Raw genomic sequence first — 23,561 nt, forward strand, 5'->3', positions numbered from 1 at the left:
GATCTTTCAGTGAACAAATACATCTTAAGTGCAATTTGAGTATGTTAAAACAACAGATGCTGATTTTAAGACCCACCATTTTCTATTTCCGAGTGCAGGTGACAATTCAGCTTGGCCTGTGGGTGTAACAGGTTTTGAGAATGAGCCCCACGGTCTTAAAAGTGCAAAATCGGCAACTTATATTAAACTCAGCCCAATATGGAAAACGATAACAAAGTGTCAAATTCTGAGTCAATAAAAGTGGGAGCGGGCACTTACACATCTCAATCAATGGGTGAGAGGCATCAATCCACCCTGTGTGATACGGTGAAAAAAACTGGAAGACCGAAGAGTAACTACGAAAGATCAGAAGAATAACATTTTGCTTTTGGAAAGTCCAACCTTTCTTGCCCACCTCCGATGCTTAAATTTGTTTTGATCATTAAAGTACACTTGAAAGCGCCTTAAAACTAAAGCTTTTTTCTGCATGAAAGTATTTTTGTGAAGCTGCCTACAATAATGTCTCTGGAATGTAAAATATGTGTAGGGAACCATTGCAGCAGCAGTGCATTGTGCTCGGAGGTGGGAGTGGCACGTTCGCTTGCTGACTTCCTTTGACGGTGACCTGTGCGATACGCTACACTAGTTGACACTGCGGAAGAGCAGGTAGCTGTTGTCATGACTCCGGAAACAAACAAGCCGAGGGTGAGAGAAGCGCCCTGCAGAGGGATCGAGAGAGCAGCCGGAACGACGAGAGAAATAAGCCTGGTTAATCATGTCAGTCCCTTTTTCAAACACGCCTCACCGCATCCCGAGAGGATTTGGGAATGTTCTTGAGGGTTTAACTCGGGAAATTCTAAGAAACCAGCCCAGGGATATCCCAGCTTTTGCTGCAATGCACTTTACAACGCTTTTAAGGCAGAGGGAGGCGTCAGGCATTGATCAAGCTGAATGGGGGGCTAAACTAGAGGACAGGTTTTACAATAATAAAGCTTTTCTGCATCCACCCGCAAGCAGGAGCAAGGAGGACTTTCGAGAAAAGCTTATCGTGGACCCAAGGAAGGACAGAAGAGATCACGCTCAAAGTGAACAGCAACCATCTGGTGTTGGCAACCAACCTGACAGTGACCAGTTTTCAGAGCCTGCTGTTCTTCACCAAGAAGAGCAGCCACTAGAAGAGAACCCTACTGACAGGGACCAGTTTTTAGAGCCTGCTGTCCTTCACCAAGATGAGCAGCCACTAGAAGAGAACCCTACTGACAGGGACCAGTTTTTAGAGCCTGCTGTCCTTCACCAAGATGAGCAGCCACTAGAAGAGAACCCTACTGACAGGGACCAGTTTTTAGAGCCTGCTGTCCTTCACCAAGATGAGCAGCCACTAGAAGAGAACCCTACTGACAGGGACCAGTTTTTAGAGCCTGCTGTCCTTCACCAAGATGAGCAGCCACTAGAAGAGAACCCTACTGACAGGGACCAGTTTTCAGACACTAGTGTTTTTCATCAAGAGGAGCAGCCGCCTGATGGTAATGACCAGAAAGACAAGGACCAGTTTTCTGAGTCTGCCGTTCTACACCAGGAGCAGCAGCTACCTGTTGATAGTGACCACCGTGACAGTGACCAGTTTTTGGAGCCTGTCGTTCTTCAGCAAGAGGAGCAGCCGCCCAAAGATGACCACTATGAGGGCGACCAGGTTTCCGAGCGTGTTCTCCAGCAAGAGGAACAGCCATTAAGTCACAGCAACCATGTTCATGGTGACCGACTTTTCGAGCCTTCCATTGTTCCTCAGGAGGAACAGCCACCCAATGATAACAACCACGACAGTGAGCAGGTCACCAAGCCTGTCATTCGACAACAAGAGGAGCAACCACCCGATGATAACAACTATGACAGTGACCAGGATACTGAGCCTGTCATTCTACATCAAGAGGAGCAACCACCTGATGAGAACTACCTCAGCAGTCACCAGGTTTCTGAGCCTGTCATTCAACACCAAGAGGAGCAACTGCCTGAGCAAACACCCGATGAGGACAATCATGATAGTGACCAGGTTTCCGACTCTGTCATTCTTACCCAAGAGGAGCAACCACCTGATGTTAACAACCACAGCAGTGATCAGGTTTCTGAGACTGCCATTCTACAACAAGAGGACCAACCACCCTATGATGACAACTACAAAAGTGACCAGGTTTCCGAGCCTGTAATTCTTACCCAGGAGGAGCAGCCACCCGATTATAACAACCACGACAGTGACCAGGTCACCGAGCCTGTCATTCTACAACAAGAGGAGCAACCACCCGATGATAACAACAACGACAGTGACCAGGTTACCGAGCCTGTCATTCTACAACAAGAGGAGCAACCACCCGATGATAACAACAACGACAGTGACCAGGTTACCGAGCCTGTCATTCTACAACAAGAAGAGCAACCACCTGATGGGAACAACCTCAGCAGTGACCAGGTTTCTGAGCCTGTCATTAAACACCAAGCTGACCAACTGCCTGAGCAAACACCCGATGAGGACTATCATGATAGTGACCAGGTTTCCGACCCTGTCATTCTTATCCAAGAGGAGCAACCACCTGATGTTAACAACCACAACAGTGAGCAGGTTTTTGAGACTGTCACTCTACAACAAGAGGAGCAACCAACTGATAATAACAACCACGACAGTGATCAGGTTTCAGAGCCTGTAATTCTTAACCAGGAGGAGCAGCCACCTGATGATAACCAGGCTTCAGAGTCTGTAATTCTTCACCATGAGAAACAAAATTCAGATGAAAACGACCTCACCAGAAATGAAGCTGCTGTGACAATACAGGCTCATGTTAAGGGGTATCTAACAAGAAAAGAAGCAGACAAAATGAAAGAAGCAACAAACACCAAGTAAGTATAAAGCTAATTGAACTGTGTTATTGTAATAATAGGGAAAATTCAGCCATTGGCGGGTCATTGTTTTAATAGATAAGGTAAAAAAAGGAGCATCAACAGGAGTTATATTTTGTCAATAAGACAGAAATGCATATTTGTCCTACTGACAATTGCCAATGCTTAATTTTTAAATCAAAATATTTTGGGAGTAACCAATGTGGTTTGTGCGCGTATTAATTCCAATGGAAGCAAGTTCTGGGCATAAATAATGGCCTATGCTGATGCTGTATACATATTTAAATAAATAAATCGCTCAGAGACATTTTTGAGATTTTTAATGGACCTGGTCATAGATATATTTTGGAGCCCCCCCATTGGAACTTGAATCCCTGATTACAAATGCCCCATATTATGGTGTGACATATACAACACCTGGTAAAATCTGATAACCTGGGATGCGGAATTTCCCTGGAATAGTAAATTTCACTTGTTGCAAGCTTCCTTCTCGAAAATAGGTAATTACATGCTGCTAATTTGGGTGCTTTCTGTACGTAAATTTGTATGCACTTGCATTTATTGCCATTTTCTTCCTGCAAATTTCATCAGGTTTGACCTATGGAAATTTAACTAGGGAAAATTGTAGGGAGTGTTTTTGACCACACTTTGTAATTTCCTAATGCAGTAAAGTCTGTATGACTTGGAATTCCAATATATACGTTAACAGGAGCTACTGAACATATCGTAATTCAAAGCCCCACTTGATAGCGGGGGCTTGGATGTAATCAACGGTAGAAGAGATGTATATCCATGGCTTTAATACTGCATAGTTTCAACTACAGTTTTTATAATGTCTAAATGCAGCAAGTAACAGTTGTACCGTACTTAATGGTACTCGCGGAGATTGCATGTTTAATTCATTTCAATCATTGTGCACCTTTTTTAAACATTGCTCTGGGTTAGCAAAGCATACATCAACCTTTTATGTGAAGTTTTGGTATTGGGCTTCCACAAATTACTCCTTCCCATCCCACCTAAAAATGGGGGCAGATTTATGATAACTGGCGCATCCCCAGGGATGCGCCAGTTATTTTGCGCCGCTGCTCCGCCACCCATAGTGCACCGCATTTACAATGCGGCGCACCATGGGGCTAAAACGGCACAGATGCGTGACGCATCTGTGCCGTAAAGGTGGCGCATTGCTGGAGTTGCGTCGCAAGCACGACGTAGCTCCAGCAAGGCTCGGGTGCCCCATCTTTACAATGCTGCGTCAAGACCTACGCCTGCTTCAAGCAGGCGCAGGGTTTTGACGCAGCATTGGCCTGAAAGTGACTGAGTGAAATCTTATAGATTTCACTCAGCCACTTTTGCGAGGCGCACCTGCCCCGGAACGCCCACCATGCGCCGGAACGGCCACAAGTGGCGCAGGGCTTTACAACGTGACGCATCTGCCTAGATGCGTAACGTTGTAAATGGCTCGTAAGGATGCGCCACGTTTACGCCGCAGTTGCATGACGCAAACGTGGCGCATTCCCAACATAAACCTGCCCCTTAGTACATAAAAATGTACGCAATTAGGCAATGGATGAGGTGAACTCAAAGGCCCGGCAGTATTGCATGTCAGAATCAGGTAGGCGTGAGATGAGTCTCTAAGCAGGGTGGCCCCAACAGAGTGAGGCCCTGGGCAATTGACTTGTTTCCACATGCCATAAAATCTGCCTGAAAGAACTGCATTTGTTGAGTCCATGTGCACCCTTAGGACAATCCAAAACCTCTCAGTGTTCAAGGCTCTCTGCTGCTGCAGAAGCAGACTCTAGATGAACTCATGGGCCTGATTCACAAAGGTAAACTTACACTTTTGAGTAAGTTTTCGATTGTTTGCTATTTACAAAGGTTTTTTACTGGTAGTATCTTTATGACTGTGGAGTGTCCGCACATAAAAAGATAGGACTGTCCTATCTTTTTATGTGTGGAGACTCTGCAGTTGTAAAAATACTTCCAGCAAAATGCCTTTGTGAATAGCACACAATCGGAAACTTACTTAAAAGTGAAAGTTCACCTTTGTGGATCAGGCCCTCAATTTGTAAAGACACATCAGTGGGTAAATGTTTCTGCAGCACATTTTTCGATACTCAAATATTCCCTACTAGATCCAAGGCCTTACTTCTCTTCTATCCTGGATGTTAGCACCTGACACCAATGGATACAGGAGCTTGATAGCCACTTTCTCAGGTTACAGAACATGGCTTTCATAGTTACAAGTTGTAGATGAGCACATGCACTGGTAAAACTGGCCGCTGCTGTTTAGGGTCAGGGATGATGCTTTAGGACTTGAGGGGTCTAGTATGTCCTATTTACCCGATTACAATCACAATAATGTATGCTCTGCTTCTCACTGATCAGTGACGTAATAGGAGAGCAGTCACTGTTCACCTTGTTACTAAGGTTCTGTCCTGAGCTCTGGGAGTAAGTGATTTTGTTCTCTGGATTGCGTGAATGTATGTCTGTAGTAAAGGGTAGCCCTATTTTTCACAGAGGCTTCTAAGGTTATGAAATGCATAGCGTCTTTCTTTCTGTGCAGCAGATGTAGCACTATAGTGTCGGGCATGTGAAAAACCAAAAGCATGAAATCCATCACAGGGAGTACTTTATAGGTGAGCAATGGGTGCCACACAATAGATCCAAGAAAAGGAAGAGACGGGCCATGATTCATTATGCTCGTTCTACCGGAGAATGTGGTTCTGCTATCCAGAGCCAACATAATAGTGCTTTTCCAGGTGGTAGTCAGAAATGTAGTACAGTCCACTCGTTCTACTCCTACAACAACTACCACTGCGCTATTACTACCCGCTCCTTCCTGTACTTCTCTGCATTCTTCCCATCATTCAAGCTCCTATGTCCTTCCATTGCTTCAGAAGGAGAACACTATGGTACCTGAGACAGTGAGCACATAATAATGGACTTTACCTTTAATAAATATGTCAAGAGGATACTACTGGCCAAAGTTCATCATCAACTCAACTCAGAGAGAAAGTGCCTGCTACAACAAAAGTGCAGTCATGTTCCATTTTTAGGTCTCGCCTGAGCCAGCGCATGTGCTGAGCTGGCGAGATATTTAGTGAGTGGACTTTCAAAATCCAACCACACGCTTTTGCTTGTGGCCTACAGCTTGTTGTTATGCACGCGGTTACGCGCACAGCCACCATCTGGCTTCGTATCTCTTCCACCCTTAAATTTTTGTTTTTATTGCCTTTGTTTATGTGACGGAGATCCATTGCATTTGGCAGAACATTTCTGGGGCCGTACTGCATGAAATAGACAAGGTGGCACTAACGTGTTTTACAGAACACCATACAGCATTTTGTTCCCAGTTTAATGTCTATCTCACCATGTGAGAAGTTTTCTTTTAAATTTATACTGAACTAAAAAAAACGTAAAAAAAATGTCCACAAACAAAACTGCCATAAAAAGAGCGCCATCTATACATTTTACCCTGCCATCAGTCCTTATCTTTTTATTTGGCGTGAAAGATAAACCAGTTACATTTTAGGATACAAGAGCACCAGTGTGTGAAAGGAACTCTCAGCTTGTTCGCTGAAGTTAGCACAACAACGACATCAGCAGCGTTTTTTGGGCTATGTCTGCATATGATTGCTGCAAAACGCACATCTCATTTTCATGTGCTCCGAAAACTTTAAATCAGCGCCACTGTGCCTGAATGAGGCCACTGACTTTTGGTATGAATTTGTTGAACCACGTGCTGTAGTCGAGCCATGGTCCGTTCAAACAACTTTCATCCGTGTCTAGTGCAACACTCGTACCTTTCTGCAACACAGCAGCCTCGTCATAGGTTGAACCACTATTTAAGTTGTACACAACACTTGACATTGCATCAACCATGTTTTACAAATACAATTACGTTGGTGGGAGGCCATCCATTACAGCATTGCTTTGCATGAGAAACTGTTTGCAGGAAGTCTTCATCTGTAACATGGGTCCTAGGCACATTTGGCTCTTCAGCAGCAAGTGTACCAATAGTGCTCAGTCAATAATGCAGCACACAGATACCTACCTTGATGAGCACGGCCTGCTCTAAAAGCTTAACCAAGGGTCTGTGTACAGTGCTCATTGTGTCAACCCAATGAGATCAGGGATAAATAAAATATTTTATCCTTCATAGGAGGGTGCTCTTCTACGCACATTTTTCTTAAAATAAGAAATAAATAAAAAGAAGACCACTTGTTTCAGTCTTGATAAACAGATACACACCACACAAGTAATTCACTGTGATGAGAGATGGGGTTCCACATGTACTGTAGTTATATTTGCATTCAACTTCATACCGTGACCAGGTGCTTCAGAAAGAAGTGTCTGACAAGTGACCTGTAAGAATGTGTTTTAATTTCCTATGTGCTCTTAGTATGTTTTGTTGGGTTGCCTTGGTGTGAAATGAATGATGTAGAAGCTTCTCATCAGTAAACACAAGAAATGTGCTGATAGTAGAACAGACTTGAATTGCTTATTTAAATGAACAAAATGCATATTTCATAATGTGAGCACGCAAAACGTCTGAATATCCAATGTGCACAACCACACTCCCTTCAGCTCTATGATACATTCAAACACACCACATCAAAGAGCTAGACGTACTTTAGTAGTACATTTCAAAACAACTGTCCCAAATGTCACTGTAGGCTACAAGACAGGACATTTACACCACTGCTCCGAGATTAGGCAACACTTAAAAACAAGCATTGGCATAGCCAATAGGTCTCGCATTTGGGACCTTATACGTTTTTAGCCATGCAACAGTTGATGTTGTTTCACCAAGGATAATGTACTGCATAACTAAATACTTATAAGGTTGCAAAGGTGAGACCTATTGGCTAAGCCAAAACTTGTTTAGACCGAGCCTGGGCAGCGCATGAGCTACTCTGCAAGGCATGCTGTATTGGAGTGAGGACTTGAAGCCCAGCCCACTCTCCACCCATATTTATAATTGGCTTGTGTGATTGTCCTTCATAAATGCTGGATTCTGATTAGTTAATAGGCTTGTTAGTCCCTCCTTAGTACCGCTTTGTCTTCATTTGTAACCTCCCATGAGGACTGGGCCTTTTACTTCGGTTGTTACACTATACGTCTTATTTAGTCTGTAAGCACTATTTTCTTTAATGCGTTTCTCCTACTCCAGGCACTATATGCTTTCCTGCAACATTCAGTGCATTCATATTTTGTTCTGTATATGGTAAAATTGACCTTGCTTTCTTGTTCCAAACCCTTTTCAAGTCCTTCACGTTCCATTAAGTACATAACGCAGGAAGTAGCGTAGTGAGCGAAAGGTGGAAATGTTTTCCTTTTTCTCTGAAACTTCTTTGTTGTAATGATTAGCAAACTATTTTTGAAAAAAGTACAAAACAAACAGCACACACGTAAATAACATAATTTGAAACATGGCTAGGCAGCTCGGGGCAGCCTCCTGAGCGCCTTGCATGTTTCTATGTCATGCTTGCCTCTCCCAACAGAGCGGGTTTGTTCCTTTGGTGGTGGAGGAGCGGTTTTTCTTGCTTCTAACTTGTCAGACTGTCAGTTAATTAAGCAGGAGCCTTAGAAATGCCAAATGTATACCATTGGCACAGACTGTGTCCCATCTAAGAGAATACTCAAGTTTTAAGTTGTTTAATAAAATAATGTGCTTGAGCAAAAGAGCGGAGGGCATCTGTATGTTTTTAGGGCTCGGCCTACGTCACCACTTCGTCAGAAGTGGGGCGGAGCTCCGAGCCGTATTGTTACGAGGTTCAGGATAGTGAAGTAAAAATTCCTCACTGCGCGAGATTTTTCCGTAGTTTATTTTGGCATCTGCATGCTAATTGGCCCTCGCAGTGCTGTGTTTCTAGTAGCCTTCACGCAATAGGCGGGATTTTAGTTTGTGTATTTCCTGCATTTTCTGTGCGGTTACGCGCAGGGGAGTGCAATAAATTGTCAATTACGAGCTGTCAGGGTGCCGAGGTAATTGAACCCAGATGTTCGGGGCACGTTCACCAGTCTCCAGTGAGTTTGGTGGGCGCACGTTCGTCTGCATCCGTTTTTGCTACACAGTGGGGCTTCTGTAGGACAGGGTCAGTCTGCTTGTAGGGGAGAATTTTTGCGATACAAAACTGCGCTTAACTGTGGCAGTGCGCTCTGATGCCTTCCTGTGAAGTCCATTCAATGTAAAACCATACTTATATTGGACAAACTGATAATCCAGGGTCTAAGAAGTCTGTGCAATGTAAAACACCTAGAAACTCACCTTGTGATCCTTGTCTTAGTGGGAAAACAAAGCTTCTTATCTGTTTGCCCCCTCTCTTTCAAACATGAGGCCAGAGGGAAGGGTAGGAATGTGACACTACTCTGACAAGATGAGATAAGAAGTAATTAACACAAAACAGATGTTCCCTTCCGTTTTATGAGGGCAGGAGGGCTTTTGTTTCTGTCAATATAGTTTCGTTTCTGCATTTCAGTGACTAACTTCACATGTTTTTAAAACTAAACATTTGTTGTCTTATGACTTACATCAGTGTGTTCTTAGAACCATCTATAGACATAGGTCAGTCTAATACTGAAAACAGCATGTGGGAAACACATGCACAAGCATCACAACAACTTTGTGGTGCAGCTCTCCCTGTCAGTGTATATGTGTATCGCAGTGCTCTTTAATATGTATTTTGTTGTCAATTTACTGCAGCTAAAAGTTTCAACAAACATTAAGTAGCCTATCCTGGGGTAAACATAATCTTGCCAGCTGCTTTGAAACTTTTACATTTTTATGTAACACCTGCAAGCTGGGCTGAAAGCTATGGACAGGATGTCCCACTCAGTAACAGAAACGCTTGCTAGAGTCGCGTGACATCACAACACATGAGACTAATGGTGATTTGTCAAACAGTGTGAGGAACATTGTCATTCAGAATACATTGTAGTAAAAATGCCTACCTACGTTTAGTATTTTAAGAACCAATTCTATCTAGTTATGGTTGAAAGGGCTTTTGCCACACGGCGATGGGCTATTATCGTACCTTAACTTCTAAAATAAACGCAGGGCTGCTGATTGTGGATGGTGCCATGTTTTTTATTCCACCCCGTGCCTCTTTTTGCATGTCCAACACATTGAATGTTGAGTGAGAGTAAGTGCAGTGTTGGAGTGACTTTAGAGTGAGAGTAAGTGCAGAGTGATAGTGAGTGCAGAGTGACAGTGAGTGCAGTGTCAGAGCAGAGTGTGAGTTACTGCAGAATGACAAAAGTGAGTGCAGAATAAGTGTAGAGGGAAAGTAGATGCACTGCAGAGTAACATTGAGTGACTGCAGAGTGTGAGTTACTGCAAAGTGCATGCATTTTGACTGCATAGTGACATTGAGTGCATAGTCACTGCAGATTGCTGAGTGCAGAGTCCGTGTACAGTGAGTGCAGGTGCAAAATGAGTGCAGTTGCACAGTGAGTGCAGGGTGAGTGTTGGTGCACAGTGAGTGACTGCAAGTTGACAGCAGGTGGAGAGTGCAGAGTGAGTGAGTGCAGAAACAGTGAGTGAAGAAATAGTGTACAGTGTGAGTGAGTGCAAAGTGAGAGTGAGAGGAGTGATTGTAGAGTGAGTGCAGAATAAATGCAGAGGGACAGTGAGTGCAGAAGTAGAGATAGTGCAGAGTGAGGTCAGAGTGCAGAGTAAGTGCAGAATTACTGCAGAGTGACAGCCAGTGAGTGTAGAGACTGAGTGAGTTCAGAGTGCGTGAGAAATCAGTGCAGAGTGACAGCGAGTACAGACTGCGTGCATAGTGCAGCTGTGCTCCTATTGTGAAACATTTGATGCCATTCTGTCTAGTCCGTTCAATGTTAAACTCATACCTATATTGCACAAAAAGTGATACTCCTGAGTGTGAGAAGTCCGTGCAATGTAAAAGCAATAGAGAACCACTAGGTATCCTAGCTCCACCACGTTAATAGTGCAATGTTGTGCTGTCACAGAGGGGCGCTGTGTTAGGGCAGGGTCATTCTGTTTGTAGAGCATGATTTTAAATACACGGAGGGGCTTTTGTGGAACAGGGTCAGTATGCTTTTAAGGGATAGCTTTTGCCGATACAAAACATCGGTTGGCTGCCACAGGGCCACCCCCCACTTTTGTGCTTCCTGCATCCAAGCTACCTCTCTCATCCAGCCACATTACAAAGCCAACTCCACCCCATTCAAGCTTTCAACCTTTGACTCGCTCTTCTTAACTTGCATAACTACTATATACGAATCTTTTCATACAATACATAAAACACATACTTTGCGCATAATGTGTTCTGGAGTTATTTCGCGGTACAGAAAATCGTAGTTGCCTACATTCCTAATGCACTGACTATCTTAATGCAATCTTAACACTCAAACAACAAGCCCCACCTCCTCTTTTGTTCCGCGACCAGCCCCCTCCCATTCTCCCACCTTCATTAAGTACTCCTAAAAAGTCCAACCTCCCACAGCCACCTACATTAAAACAACGTTTTAAGGTACTTTGTAAAGTACACAGTTTCATACATGCAGAGAAACCAAACAATTCACAAAGACATTTTTCAAAGCCTATTAGATTACTGTGACCTATGTCATGCACTTAGGCCTGCTGACACAGTCCCCCAGGCAAAGGGGAGACGTGTAAATGTATCAATAATCACCAGTCAGTGGTCACATACTGCTAAAAAATTATTATATGCCTAAGCAATACACAAAGACGTACAGCAAAAGACAAAACCTTATTAAATAACTACCATATAAGCATCAGGTATCACAAAACAATATTTACATTAGACAAACTGCTAATACTAGGAAAATCTTCCCTTTCATTATTGGAGCCGCAGAAATTGCAAATTGTCAATTAACAGTACATGTATATCACAGTGCTGTTCAATATTATGCCCCCACAAAGTGCTGCATTACTGCCAAAGATGTAGGCTACAGACTACCACATGACTCACACGACTCACCCTGCCGCACAACGCAATGTTGCAATGGTACCATGCTGAGTTTTACATTCATATTGATAAAATTAAAGTTTAATATACTGCTACAGTTAGAATAGGTAATTGTGAATCTGTTAACACTTGATGTGTTTACTGATGGCTGTTGGTGTGCAGTGACAAGTACTCGTGTGTGCCTGTTCAAAGGGTGCACTAACAGCTTGTAGTGTGTGTATACCTGGCGAAAGGGTGCACTGACAGGTGGTGGTGTGTGTATGCAAGTGAAAGCGTCCACTGACAGCAGGTGGTGTGTGTAAGCTTGGTGAAAGTGTGCACTGATGGTTTTGTTGGGTGTATGTGGGTGGTCAAACTGTACAGTGATGAAAGGTGGTGTAAAAGCTCATTACCCTGCATACTCACATGGTGATTACCCAGCATATTGAACAACTGCTCACCCTGCACATTCCCATACTGGTGGGCCTGGAAACATAAGTACTGCTCACCTGCATACTCATACACGTAATACATAGACTTGTAGGACTAGACACCCACATTTAACTGGCCCGGCACACTCACACACTGCTTGCCTCGGACACTCACATACTGACCATCCTGTATACCCACACACTCGTCACCTTGTATACGTGGGCACTCGCATACTGACCACTCTGTAGACCAATACACCTTATACACACGCTGCTACTCCTACACACCCACATACTGCTCACCTTTCACACTCACACACTGCTCACCCTGCACACTTATACACTGCAGTCCCTGGACACCCACACACTGCATGCTTATCTTTAGATTATTATGTTTAAAAGTTAAGTTTGCTCTACTGGTATACCTACAATAGTTAATTGTGGATGTGTTTACTGATGGCTGTTGTTGCCTAGAGTGACTTATTGCAGAATTACAAAAGTGAGTGCAGAATAAGTGCAAATGTAAAGTACAATGACTGCAAAATTAGAGTGAGTGAGTACAGAGTGTGAGTTACTGCAAAGTGCATGTAAAATGAGTGCTGAGTAAAAGTGAGTGCAGAGTGACTGCAGAGTGACAGTGAGTGCAGAGTGAGTGCAGAGTGACAGTGAGTGCAGAGTGAGTGTGATTGACAGTGAGTGAAGAGTGCATGTGAGTGCAGAGTGATTGTGTGAAGAGTGAGTGTGAGAGCAACAGTGAGTGCCGAGTGAGTGCGAGAGTGACAGTGAGTGCAGAGTAAGTGCAGAATAACAGTGAGTGCAGAATGACAGTCAGTACAGAGTGACAGTGAGTGCAGAGTGAGTGCAAATGACAGTGAGTGCAGAGTGAGTGCGAGTGACAGTGAGTGCAGAGTGAGTGCAGAGTGACAGTGAGTGCAGAGTAAGTGCAGAGTGACAGTGAGTGAGAGTGAGTGCAGAGTGACAGTGAGTGCAGAGTGAGTGCAGAGTGACAGTGACTGAAGAGTGAGTGCAGAGTGACAGTGAGTGCAGAATGAGTGCAGAGACAGTGAGTGCAAAGTGAGTGCAGAGTGACAGTGAGTGCAGAGTGAGTGCAACAGTGACAGAGAGTGCAGAGTGCGTGTAGAGTTACAGTGAGTGCAGAGTGAGTGCAGAGTGACAGTGAGTGCAGAGTGAGTGCAGAGTGACAGTGAGTGCAGAGTGAGTGCAGAGTGACAGTGAGTGCAGAATGAGTGCAGAGTTACAGTGAGTGCAGAGTGAGTGTGTGCAGAGTGAGTGCGAGAGTGACAGTGAGTGCAAAGTCAGTGCAGAATGACAGTGAGTGCAGAATGACAGTGAATGCAGAGTGACAGTGAGTGCAGAGTGAGTGCAAGTGACAGTGAGTGCAGAGTGAGTGCAGAGTGACAGTGAATGCAGAGTGAGTGCAGCGTGACAGTGAGTGCAGAGTGACAGTGAGTGCAGACTGAGTGCAGAGTGACAGTGAGTGCAGAGTGAGTGCAGAGTGACAGTGAGTGCAGAGTGAGTGCAGAGACAGTGAGAGCAGAGTGACAGTGAGTGCAGAGTGAGTGTGAGAGTGACAGTGAGTGCAAAGTGAGTGTAGAGTGACAGTGAGTGCACAGTGAGTGCAGAGTGACAGTGAGTGCAGAGTGAGTGCACATAGAGAGTGAGTGCAGAGTGAGTGCAGAGTGACAGTGAGTGCAGAGTGAGTGCGAGAGTGACAGTGAGTGCAGAGTGAGTGTAGAGTGACAGTGAGTGCAGAGTGAGTGTAAAGTGACAGTGAGTGCAGAGTGACTGCAGAGACAGTGTGTAAGGGTGCAGGGTGCACATTATGTGAGTGTGCAGAATGAGTGTGCAGGATAAACAGTGTGCGACTATGCAGGGTGACATTGGGAGTGTGCGGGTGAGCAGTGTGTGAATGTGTAGGGGCAGTGTGTGAGTGTGCAGAAAACACCACACACACATACACCACACACACATACCACACACACACACCATACACACACCACACACACATACACCACAGACACATAACACACACACAAACCACACACACCTCACTCTCTCAACACCACACACTCGTCACCACTCACCACAACACACTCACCACCACACACTCACCCCCCCAGGCTCACCCCCATAGACTCACCACCACACACTCACCACTACACACACACAAAACACACACAACAACACACCCCCAGCCGTCAATGAATGCTTTCACCAGGCACAAACACCAACAACCATCAATGTACGCTTTCACCAAAAACAAACACGACCATGCATCAGTGCCGCTAAACACCCACACACACACCAACAGCTGACAGTGCACCAGCCACTCTTTCAATTGGCACAATCATCAACAGCTGTCAATGCACCCTTTCACCAACCACACGCATTACCATCCAGCTCTGTACGCTTGACAGCCACACTCAGTAACAGCTCTTACTGCACGCTACCACCAGTCATACACACCTCAAGCCACCACTACACGCTTCCACCAAACACACACACCAGCAGCCATCACTGCACAATTCCTACAGGCACACACATCCACCACCCATCAATGCACACACCAATTGATAACGCATCCACAAATTAATATTGTACCTATCGCACTATGCTGCACTTTACCTTTTAAAGATAATGCGTTAAAGTGCAGCATGCCACCATTGATAACATTCCAATCCAACACACATATCTCCAACACACACCACATGCTTCCACTCCAAAACACATGCCTAAAACACATTGCCATTTACAATGCCATTATCTCTAACTCAAACAAACCCGAGCCCTAATGCATTCCTAATGCTTGTTTTGTATTTGTATCTCGAACGGAAATGCTGATTGGTGATGTTACAGTCCGAAATTCAAGTTTCACATTTATTGCTTGACAATCAAAAGAGGTTAAGGAGCAGAGGGGTGGAGGGTAGCGGGAATACAAAATAAATAGTGATCTGGGTGCACTTTGACCAAGTGATGTCTAGGGAAAGGAATGCTTCAATGCTGTTTACTTGAAAACAAAACAAGCATTTGCAATGCAATAGGTCTCGCAATTGTGAAAATGTTAGCTATTAGGCATTGTATTAGGTATGTGTTTAAAAAACCTGCAATCATAAAAGGCATTATCATTTACAATACCAATAGGTAAACGTTTCAAAAATATGAACCTATTCCGTTCCAAATGCTTGTTCTTAATTTGTCATCTATTCGGAGATGATTTTACTTTTCTGTGGTGATGTAAGACATGCTTCTGTGGGACTAGAAGAAAGTTGAAAAGGGGAGTTGTCATGATTTATTCTTAAGTCAGGTCTGTTCACAGCAGTGCTTAATTTGTATAATAATAAGTGCCAGAGCCCTAATCAGGAGGCCAATGCAGCATGCACCACCCATTGCCCCAGCCAGCGCTGCTAATGACAGCACCTACACAACTACTAACCATCACCCTCCTACAAGCTATAAGAATGTCTTGGGTTGCACGCTTTAATTAGTTTAATCTATATTTAATTAATAAGTAACAGTTATAAGTGCCGGTGTTGACAATTAACTGCTGGTGTGAATTAGTAGAAACCTGTGGCTAAAATTAAGCACTGGTTAAAAGGTTTAAAGACCAAATTCCCAACCCTGGTAAACATTGATTTCTTGGTCACATACCAGACATCAATAGCAGCAGAAGAAGCATCACTAGCTGACTCCAATGTTAAAAAGGCACCTGGAGCATTCAAAATATCATATACTCCAATGAATCATGGGCTAAGAGAGTTAATCTATGCTTCTTATGCAGGGCCAGACTAAGAACTAAAAGCTGACCAAGCAAATTTGGACATACCAGACCCACTACTGCTCAGAGCAAGTGAATACAGCGATCGAGCTCTACTACTGCCAGAAGAGATTGGGGTTACTTCTTAAAAAATAATTGAAACATGGGAAAACAAATATATAATGAATAACATAGTGTTCATCATATACAAAAATACTGTAGTGTAGTTCCTATATTGCCAATAGGCTCTGCGCATTGGAATAATATACACTATAGATTTGACATAGGACTGAGGTCAGTTTGTATCTATCGAGTATATTAAACTTAATTGTGTGTGTGCCAGCTAACTCAGAGGTCACTAGAAACTTTCTCGAATAAACAAGAAGGGATTAGTCTCTGACAATCGCATAAACATGACAACTTTGTTTCCCCTAGAACCGGAACAATATCTTCAGAGTCGTGTGAACAATAGATAACTATTTCACTCAGTCAATCGTGCATGCTTCGTTTCTACAGAGTTGCATAGAAATAGAGAGACAGGCGTTTCAATATAAAAGGGGTTTATTGAACAGTCTTATTTCTCATGTAAGAGAGATGAACTGCTACAATCATTAGAATGCAAAGTATAATGCGTACAGCGTGAACAGTAATATAAAATAATACAGTAATAGCATTGTCTGTTGCTATGACTTATATAAAAATACATACATAAATAATACAGGCTAAAATACTTAACTTGTGCTTCTAAAATATGCCTACCTCAGTGTACCTAACCTAGGTCTAGTACGAGGGAAGAAGCAGGTGCTGTCTTTAGTTATAGTTTAGTTTTGCCAAGAATGGCCAAAGGTTTCTCTAGGTTCTAATCAGCTCCATACCTTAGAATGAGAGAGGTTGGTATCTCTTTCCCTGGACTCGATCTCCCAACACCCTGCAAAGGGAGTCAGAAACACTGGAGCTGGATTCTCGGCAGGAGGATGACAGCTTCTAGTCAGTGCGTTAGCTGGGGAGTTGGCTTCCTTCGGCACTTGCTGTAGCGAGCTGCGTCGTGCAAGTAGGTAGTCGAACTGCACGAACCACACCGTGCTTTGCCATAGCAAGTGAAGGTATATTTATACCTTGAAGGTGTTTAGGAATGTCAGTATTGACGTAAAAGTCGGGCATATGAACGTCATGATGAATGAACCTCTAAGGAATAGATGTTCATGAATAATAAATGAGTTCTTGGAGGAATCAATATCCAGGCTAGGGGAAGTCCCTTCAGCTTAAATGTCTGGTTTTCCAAGAAATCGTTGTGACGTAGATGAACGGATGGAAGTAGCCATGCCCTGTATTTGGGTAGCATGGGCTAAGTTTTCTATGCCTAAATAAGGGCAATGTGAATTGTACCTATATAAGGGCATGAATCGGGAAAATGCATACAGAATCTAAATGGATACACAACAATACATTAACATGTAAAGCATGATATCTATTGATGCAGCACTAGACCTCTGTCGTCTCTCAGACTGTCCACATTTTCTGGATCAGACTGTCAAATATCTTCATTTTGCATTGTATAGTTCTGTGACTGTTTTTAACATGACAATCTGTGCATAACTGAGTCATTAGCTGACAAAGAAATGAAAGAAAATTGTATTACAAATCAACACATTCACATTATTTTATTAGAAATGCACCGTAGATTTACAATTTTATGTACTTACATTTCTTCTTTGTGAAGCCGTTAATGAATCAGTCAATTACGTTGAAAAGTTATAATGTGTTTAGTGTTATAATACATTCTATCAGTTTCGGTTTTTCATCTATCTCTCTATCTATCTATCTATCTATCTATCTATCTATCTATCTATCTATCTATCTATCTATCTATCTATCTATCTATCTATCTATCTATCTATCTATCTCTTTCTGTATGTGTATCCGTAAGTACATATATTATATATATAAATACAATATATATACATATTTATGTGTGTGTGTGTGTGTTTGTGTGTATATATATATATATATATATATATATATATATATATATATATATTTATATATGTATAGATATAAATGAATAAACATATATATATACATATTTATATACATTCACTGAAAAAAACAAAGGATATCGTTATAGGTAGGTATGCTCATAGTACCTTACGTCACATTAAAAACCCTCAGAAATTCACTGAAAGCTAAGTGGAAATATCAGTTTAAATGTAACATTTTAACCTAATAAAAATGTATTACCTGTCAAGTATTGGGTATTTCGTCATGCTTACTATTTTTTGCCAAGAAAGAAATAGAATTGTGTAAATATAAATGCAATTTTTTTCAAATTTTTAAAATGACACTCTTTGGTTTTTTTTCACAGAGAGAATGAGGATTCCGATAATCCCTAAAGAAAAGCACACATTCAGACAGAGGGAATACATCGGTTTAATGAATGAGAACTCTGCTCAGCAGGTTGAGAGTGTAGTCATGAAGCGCATGTTTCAGTTGAATGGAGTAAAATCAATTCAGAGATCATGTGTAAGCACTGAATGATAATCTTAGGATAAAAAAATGAAAAGACAAGGGAAAAGGAAATGCAACTTAGTTATTTTTTCAAATTTTGAATATTTTTCATACACCTAGAAATGGCTCACAATATGGTGTTATGGAAAATGTACTCTTCTGTGAACAGAGAATAATTTACTCCCAAGATCATCACACACCCCTTCTTATATACTGGTTAGAGAAGCCAACCATTTTCTCACAACACACTAGAATATATGGGTCAATGCCTCATTGAGAAATAAAAGGTTATGTCACACCTACCCAGGATTACGCATTTCTGACTGAAAGTAATTTTCTATTGATCTATGATTTTGCAAGTTTGCACCTATTTTTGTCTCAAAGTTCACCCTTTATTCTGAGGGCTAACTTTGAATTAATTAAAAAAAAATTCTTTTATATATAAATAATGTGATCCTTGCAATGCAGAATAGAAATAATTGAATGATTGTATAAGAATGTAAAATATTAGGAACAAGACATTTTCTAAATCTCTTAGATGCTGCATTGTAACTGGTACATATGTATTTGTTTTCGTGCAATAAATCAATGCAAAGGAGTTGGTGTACCGCCTTATCCTTCTTCCAAAATGTGTTACATTGATTTGGATTCTTTGGTGTGTGCGTGTGTGTATGTATGTATATATATATTGCCACATAAAAATTCCTCTCTGATAAGGAAGTCACCGCACTCCGAGGAGATCGTACAAAAAACTGGATTTATTTTGCTCGTGCAAATGATCACCATTAACCACCACCAATGTGTTTCAACCAACAATAGGTCTTGCTCACGATATGTGAGTCCGTTCTCTATATCCTTATTTATAGTTCCTCCGATTGTTGCCTATTAGGGGGCATTCTGGGTGTTGTAGTTGTTTAATTCATGTACCTATTTTTAGGCATGCTGATATGTTCCTATCTTCATCCCATTATCAGTTCTCTATTTGGGGACGTTTGGACCACCTATTATTTTTAGCGATGTAGTCATTCATTGTTATTATATACATGTATTGTATTTGCATGCTTGAGGATTCCACAATCGTGCTTTATTGACAGTTTGCACCACAAGCACGTCAATTGCTCGCTTTGTGCTCCGCATCCGCTCGTTAAAATCATTGTTGTCAGTACTTGGTGCGTGCCGCGATGTTGTCACGTGAACGCATATTGCGCCTTTTAGCAATAACCAATTTACAGTTCCACCACTCACATGACTCAATACATATTAGCCATTTCTTAGTGCTCAGTGCACATGTTTGGAAGGTTATTCATTCCTTTTGTGTTGTAGCTAAGTGCTTTTCATTAAAATTGTCTCTGTTGGTTTAATTCTTCTTGGTACTCAGTGTACATATTTGGAATTTTATTTCTTCCCTTTATGTTGTAGCTTAGTGCTTTTCATTAAAAGTGGCGCTGTTACTTTAGTTTTTTGTATATCGTATCATCCCTCGACATTTCCTTAAGTTTCTTAGGTCCATCTCATCCACCATGTCTTTATTTACACATCCTTTTCATTGTGCAATGATTACTTACAAATGACTATACAGTACTTCATCTCCATTCAAACCAAATGTAGTCTTAGTCTTGAACCTGATGATCATTCTCGACTCCAATCTACGTAATTCCAATGTTCTGTCCCCTCCTCGTTCATTTTTGGCGAGTTTTCAAAACAAAGTATTTAACATCATTTCTTTCTTTATCTTTGTGGGTGTTTAGATGTTTTACAATTGCATAATTGATGTCTCCATTCTGGATAGCTCATAGATGTTCCAGGATTCTCTTCTTTAAAGGGCAGATGGTTCTGCCTATATATCGAAGCCCACAGTAGCATTCAATGACATAAACCACATATGTTTATTCACACGTGATTCTCTCTGTGATGTTAAAGTTTTTACCCATGAAATCTTTTACCTCTTTCATATTCATGCCATACTTGCATGACTTGCATGGCTTGCACTTATTTAAGTGTACAAATCCTGTTTGTTGATTCAGCAACCAATTTTTCTTCTCTTTCTTGTTGATTGTCATGTGACTCTTGACTAGTTTATCCCTTAGTGACGGTGCTTTCTGATAGGATATTCTTGGTTTGTCGATGATCTTATGTCCAATATCTGGATCTTTTTTCAAAGTTTTTCAATGTTTATTTAAGATGTTTATGATTTGATAGTTTTCTTTGCTGTATGAAAGTACCACTCGGATCGTAGTGTCTTCTTGTTTCTTTTCTTTTCTTTCCAATGTTTTAGCTCTTGTTAGGGCCCTTGCTCTCTCTTGACCCTGTTTGATGTCTTTATTTAGATATCCTCTTTGCTGAAACCTACTTTATGTTTGTTGAGCAAGACCTATTGTTGGTTGCAACGCATTGGTGGTGGTTAATGGTGATCATTTGCACAAGCAAAATAAATCCAGTTTTTTTAACGATCTCCTTGGAGTGCGGTGACTTTCTTATCAGAGAGGAATTTTGAGCGAGCACTCCCGCCATATCAGCACCCACTATGAAAAGAGCGCTCTCCTTGGGGCCATACCTATCTATATATCTATCTCTCTCTCTCTCTCTCTCTCTCTATCTACATATATATATATGAAGCTCCAAACACACCAAACAAACGAGTCACTCTGAAAGCGGGTGCTTAGTAACGCGATGGTGTTCGCGTAAATAAATGCAGGCTCCAAATTCCTTAAACATGCCCAGCCGGGCTACAGGAAAAACCAGCACTCTCGAAGGCAGCAGCAGTGATTCAGCGGATAAGTTTATTCAAAAACAGACGCGTTTCGGGAGTAGAATCCCTTGGTCAGTGTTAACATCGGAGAGTGATGTGCGGCACCATTATCTATGTTTGCAGATTGTATTGACACAAACAACGGACTTAAACGTCCAAACGCATACTGTACGCCATCTTTAAACATGTTCATTCTCATATGTAGCAATAACGAAATATCATGTTTGCTCTTCCAAGTTGAAATCATTTTACAAGAACCGCCAAGTCTTAACCCCCAAATGCATTACCAATGCATATTTATGGAGCGGTTACAAAATAAACAATATCGCCGTGTATCGGCAAAAGTCTAAATGGACACATTTATCCAAAGAACACAAACCTGAAAAAAAAGGGTTATGGCACTATGAAACACTGTGCCTATTTGATGCGTTGATCGCAAAGTTATAAAGCTCAGATGAGCAGAAATCTAGCCGTGGATCGGCAATTGCAACCAGATAACTGGTTGTTATAATTTCAGGTGAGTGATACAGGAAATGACAAACCTTGCAAAATCTCGCCATGCTACACAAATTATTCAACCAAATGCATCTTCAAAACATTAGACTCAGTTAATACATCAAAATTCAATCTTCCAATTTCTGAAACAGTTTTTCTCTAAGGGCACATAAACCCAACAAATGTCTTTTCAGCCCAAATGAGATGAAAGCTCCTCCCCCATGTTCAGTCCCTTAGGTGCCCTGGTCTCTAGATCTATAATAAATCTCGATTCTAATCTCCTTAATGCCTGCAATCTATTACCTCCTCTGGGATTTTCAACAACTTGATCCAGGCAGAAATATCTAAGAAGACTCCTGTCACTATTATGCTTGATTGCAAAATGCCGGGCCACCGGGTATGTAAAGTCTTTATTTGCAATAGCCCGCATATGCTCAAGCACCCGCAGTTTGACAGGATTAACGGTGCTTCCAACATATCTAGAAGGGCAGGGACAGACTAAGCAGTAGACTGCATGGTCTGTGTGGCAGTATATGAACTTAGTTATCTTCTTGCCACCTTTATGGCCTGTAACATCATATGTCAGAGTTCTTCTACTGGCTGAACAGGCTTTACATTTTCCACAGGGGAAAAAACCTTTTACGTCCTTCAGAGTTCCTAATTGTTTCTCCTGTGATGGTAAATAGCTATGGACCATATCATCCCGCAGTGATCTTGCCTTCCTGAAGGTTATTAGTGGCACCTCAGGAATATCAGACCCTACAATTGGGTCAGATTTAAGAATGTGCCAATGTTTGAATAAGATGGATCTCAATTTGGATGAATCCACAGAGTAGGATGTAATCATGCGGAATTGGACATCTTCAGTAGGGACAATCTTTTTATCTTCAAAGAGGGTACTGCGAGGTATCTTTCTGATTTTATCCAAAGTCTCTTGGAGCAGATTCCAATTATAACCCCTATTACGGAATCTATCTATGCTGTCAGTGGCTGCTTGTTCAAAATCATCACTTTGTGTACAATTACGTTTCAATCGTAAAAATTCACCGTAAGGAATGTTACTAATAAGTTTACGGGAATGACTGCGTGAGGCGTGTAAAACGCTATTACCGGCAGTCGGTTTACGATAAAGCTGGGTGCAAATATGACCATTTTTCACGTTCACTTGAAGGTCCAGGTAATTCACCTTGTCCTTGTTGACTTCCCCTGTGAACTTAAGGTTGCAATCGTTGTCATTAAGCACCTCAATATACTGGTTAGCCTCTTCTATAGACCCATCCCACACTAGGAACAGGTCGTCAATATACCTGCTCCATATCACCACCTTATTGTTCCAGGTGGCGTTCCTGGGGGCCCAGGCTACCTGCTCCTCCCACCAGCCTACGAATAAATTCGCATAGCTGGGGGCGAAGCAGAAGCCCATCGCCGTCCCAGAACACTGTCGGTATATTGTATCCTGAAAGAGAAAGATGTTATTGTACAGACAGAATCTTATAAGTTCCAATAGCATCTTATTATGCATGGCAAATTTCAATTCTCTTTTGTTCAGGAAAAATTCAACTGCTGTGAGTCCTTGTTCGTGGTCTATACAAGTATAGAGACTTGTTATGTCCAGAGTAATTAGTACGTATGAAGGTTGCCAGACAAGAGGTTCCACTTTTTTGATAAAGTCTGTGGTATCCCTGATATACGATTTCAGAGATAAAACAAAGCCAAATAGGAAGTGGTCCAAAAATTTAGAAAGGTTCTCTGTGAGGCCTCCCATGGAAGAGATGATAGGTCTTCCAGGGGGGTTATGAATG

At 42.0% G+C, this 23,561-nt stretch overlaps 1 protein-coding gene across 1 annotated transcript; it reads left to right on the top strand.

Annotated features, from left to right (window-relative positions):
- The first annotated feature begins 678 nt into the window (after positions 1 to 678).
- Positions 679 to 19,106, top strand: LOC144819554 (uncharacterized). The gene is made up of 3 exons (XM_078677394.1): positions 679 to 1,179; positions 1,450 to 2,865; positions 18,373 to 19,106. Exons 1-3 carry the CDS (start codon positions 755 to 757, stop codon positions 18,398 to 18,400), a joined length of 1,869 nt encoding a protein of 622 aa, XP_078533520.1. The 5' UTR covers positions 679 to 754; the 3' UTR covers positions 18,401 to 19,106.
- The last annotated feature ends 4,455 nt before the right edge of the window (positions 19,107 to 23,561 follow it).

The sequence above is a fragment of the Lissotriton helveticus genome, chromosome 2_1, assembly GCF_964261635.1.
Source record: "Lissotriton helveticus chromosome 2_1, aLisHel1.1, whole genome shotgun sequence".
Taxonomy (NCBI): domain Eukaryota; kingdom Metazoa; phylum Chordata; class Amphibia; order Caudata; family Salamandridae; genus Lissotriton; species Lissotriton helveticus.

What these genes read in the sequence shown, in the direction of transcription:
- LOC144819554 (XM_078677394.1), top strand. Translation starts at nt 755, where the DNA reads ATGTCAGTCCCTTTTTCAAACACGCCTCACCGCATCCCGAGAGGATTT. An exon ending in AACCCTACTGACAGGGACCA is followed by an intron (nt 1,180 to 1,449) that starts GTTTTTAGAGCC and finishes CCCTACTGACAG; the next exon opens with GGACCAGTTTTCAGACACTA. An exon ending in AAAGAAGCAACAAACACCAA is followed by an intron (nt 2,866 to 18,372) that starts GTAAGTATAAAG and finishes TTTTTTTCACAG; the next exon opens with AGAGAATGAGGATTCCGATA.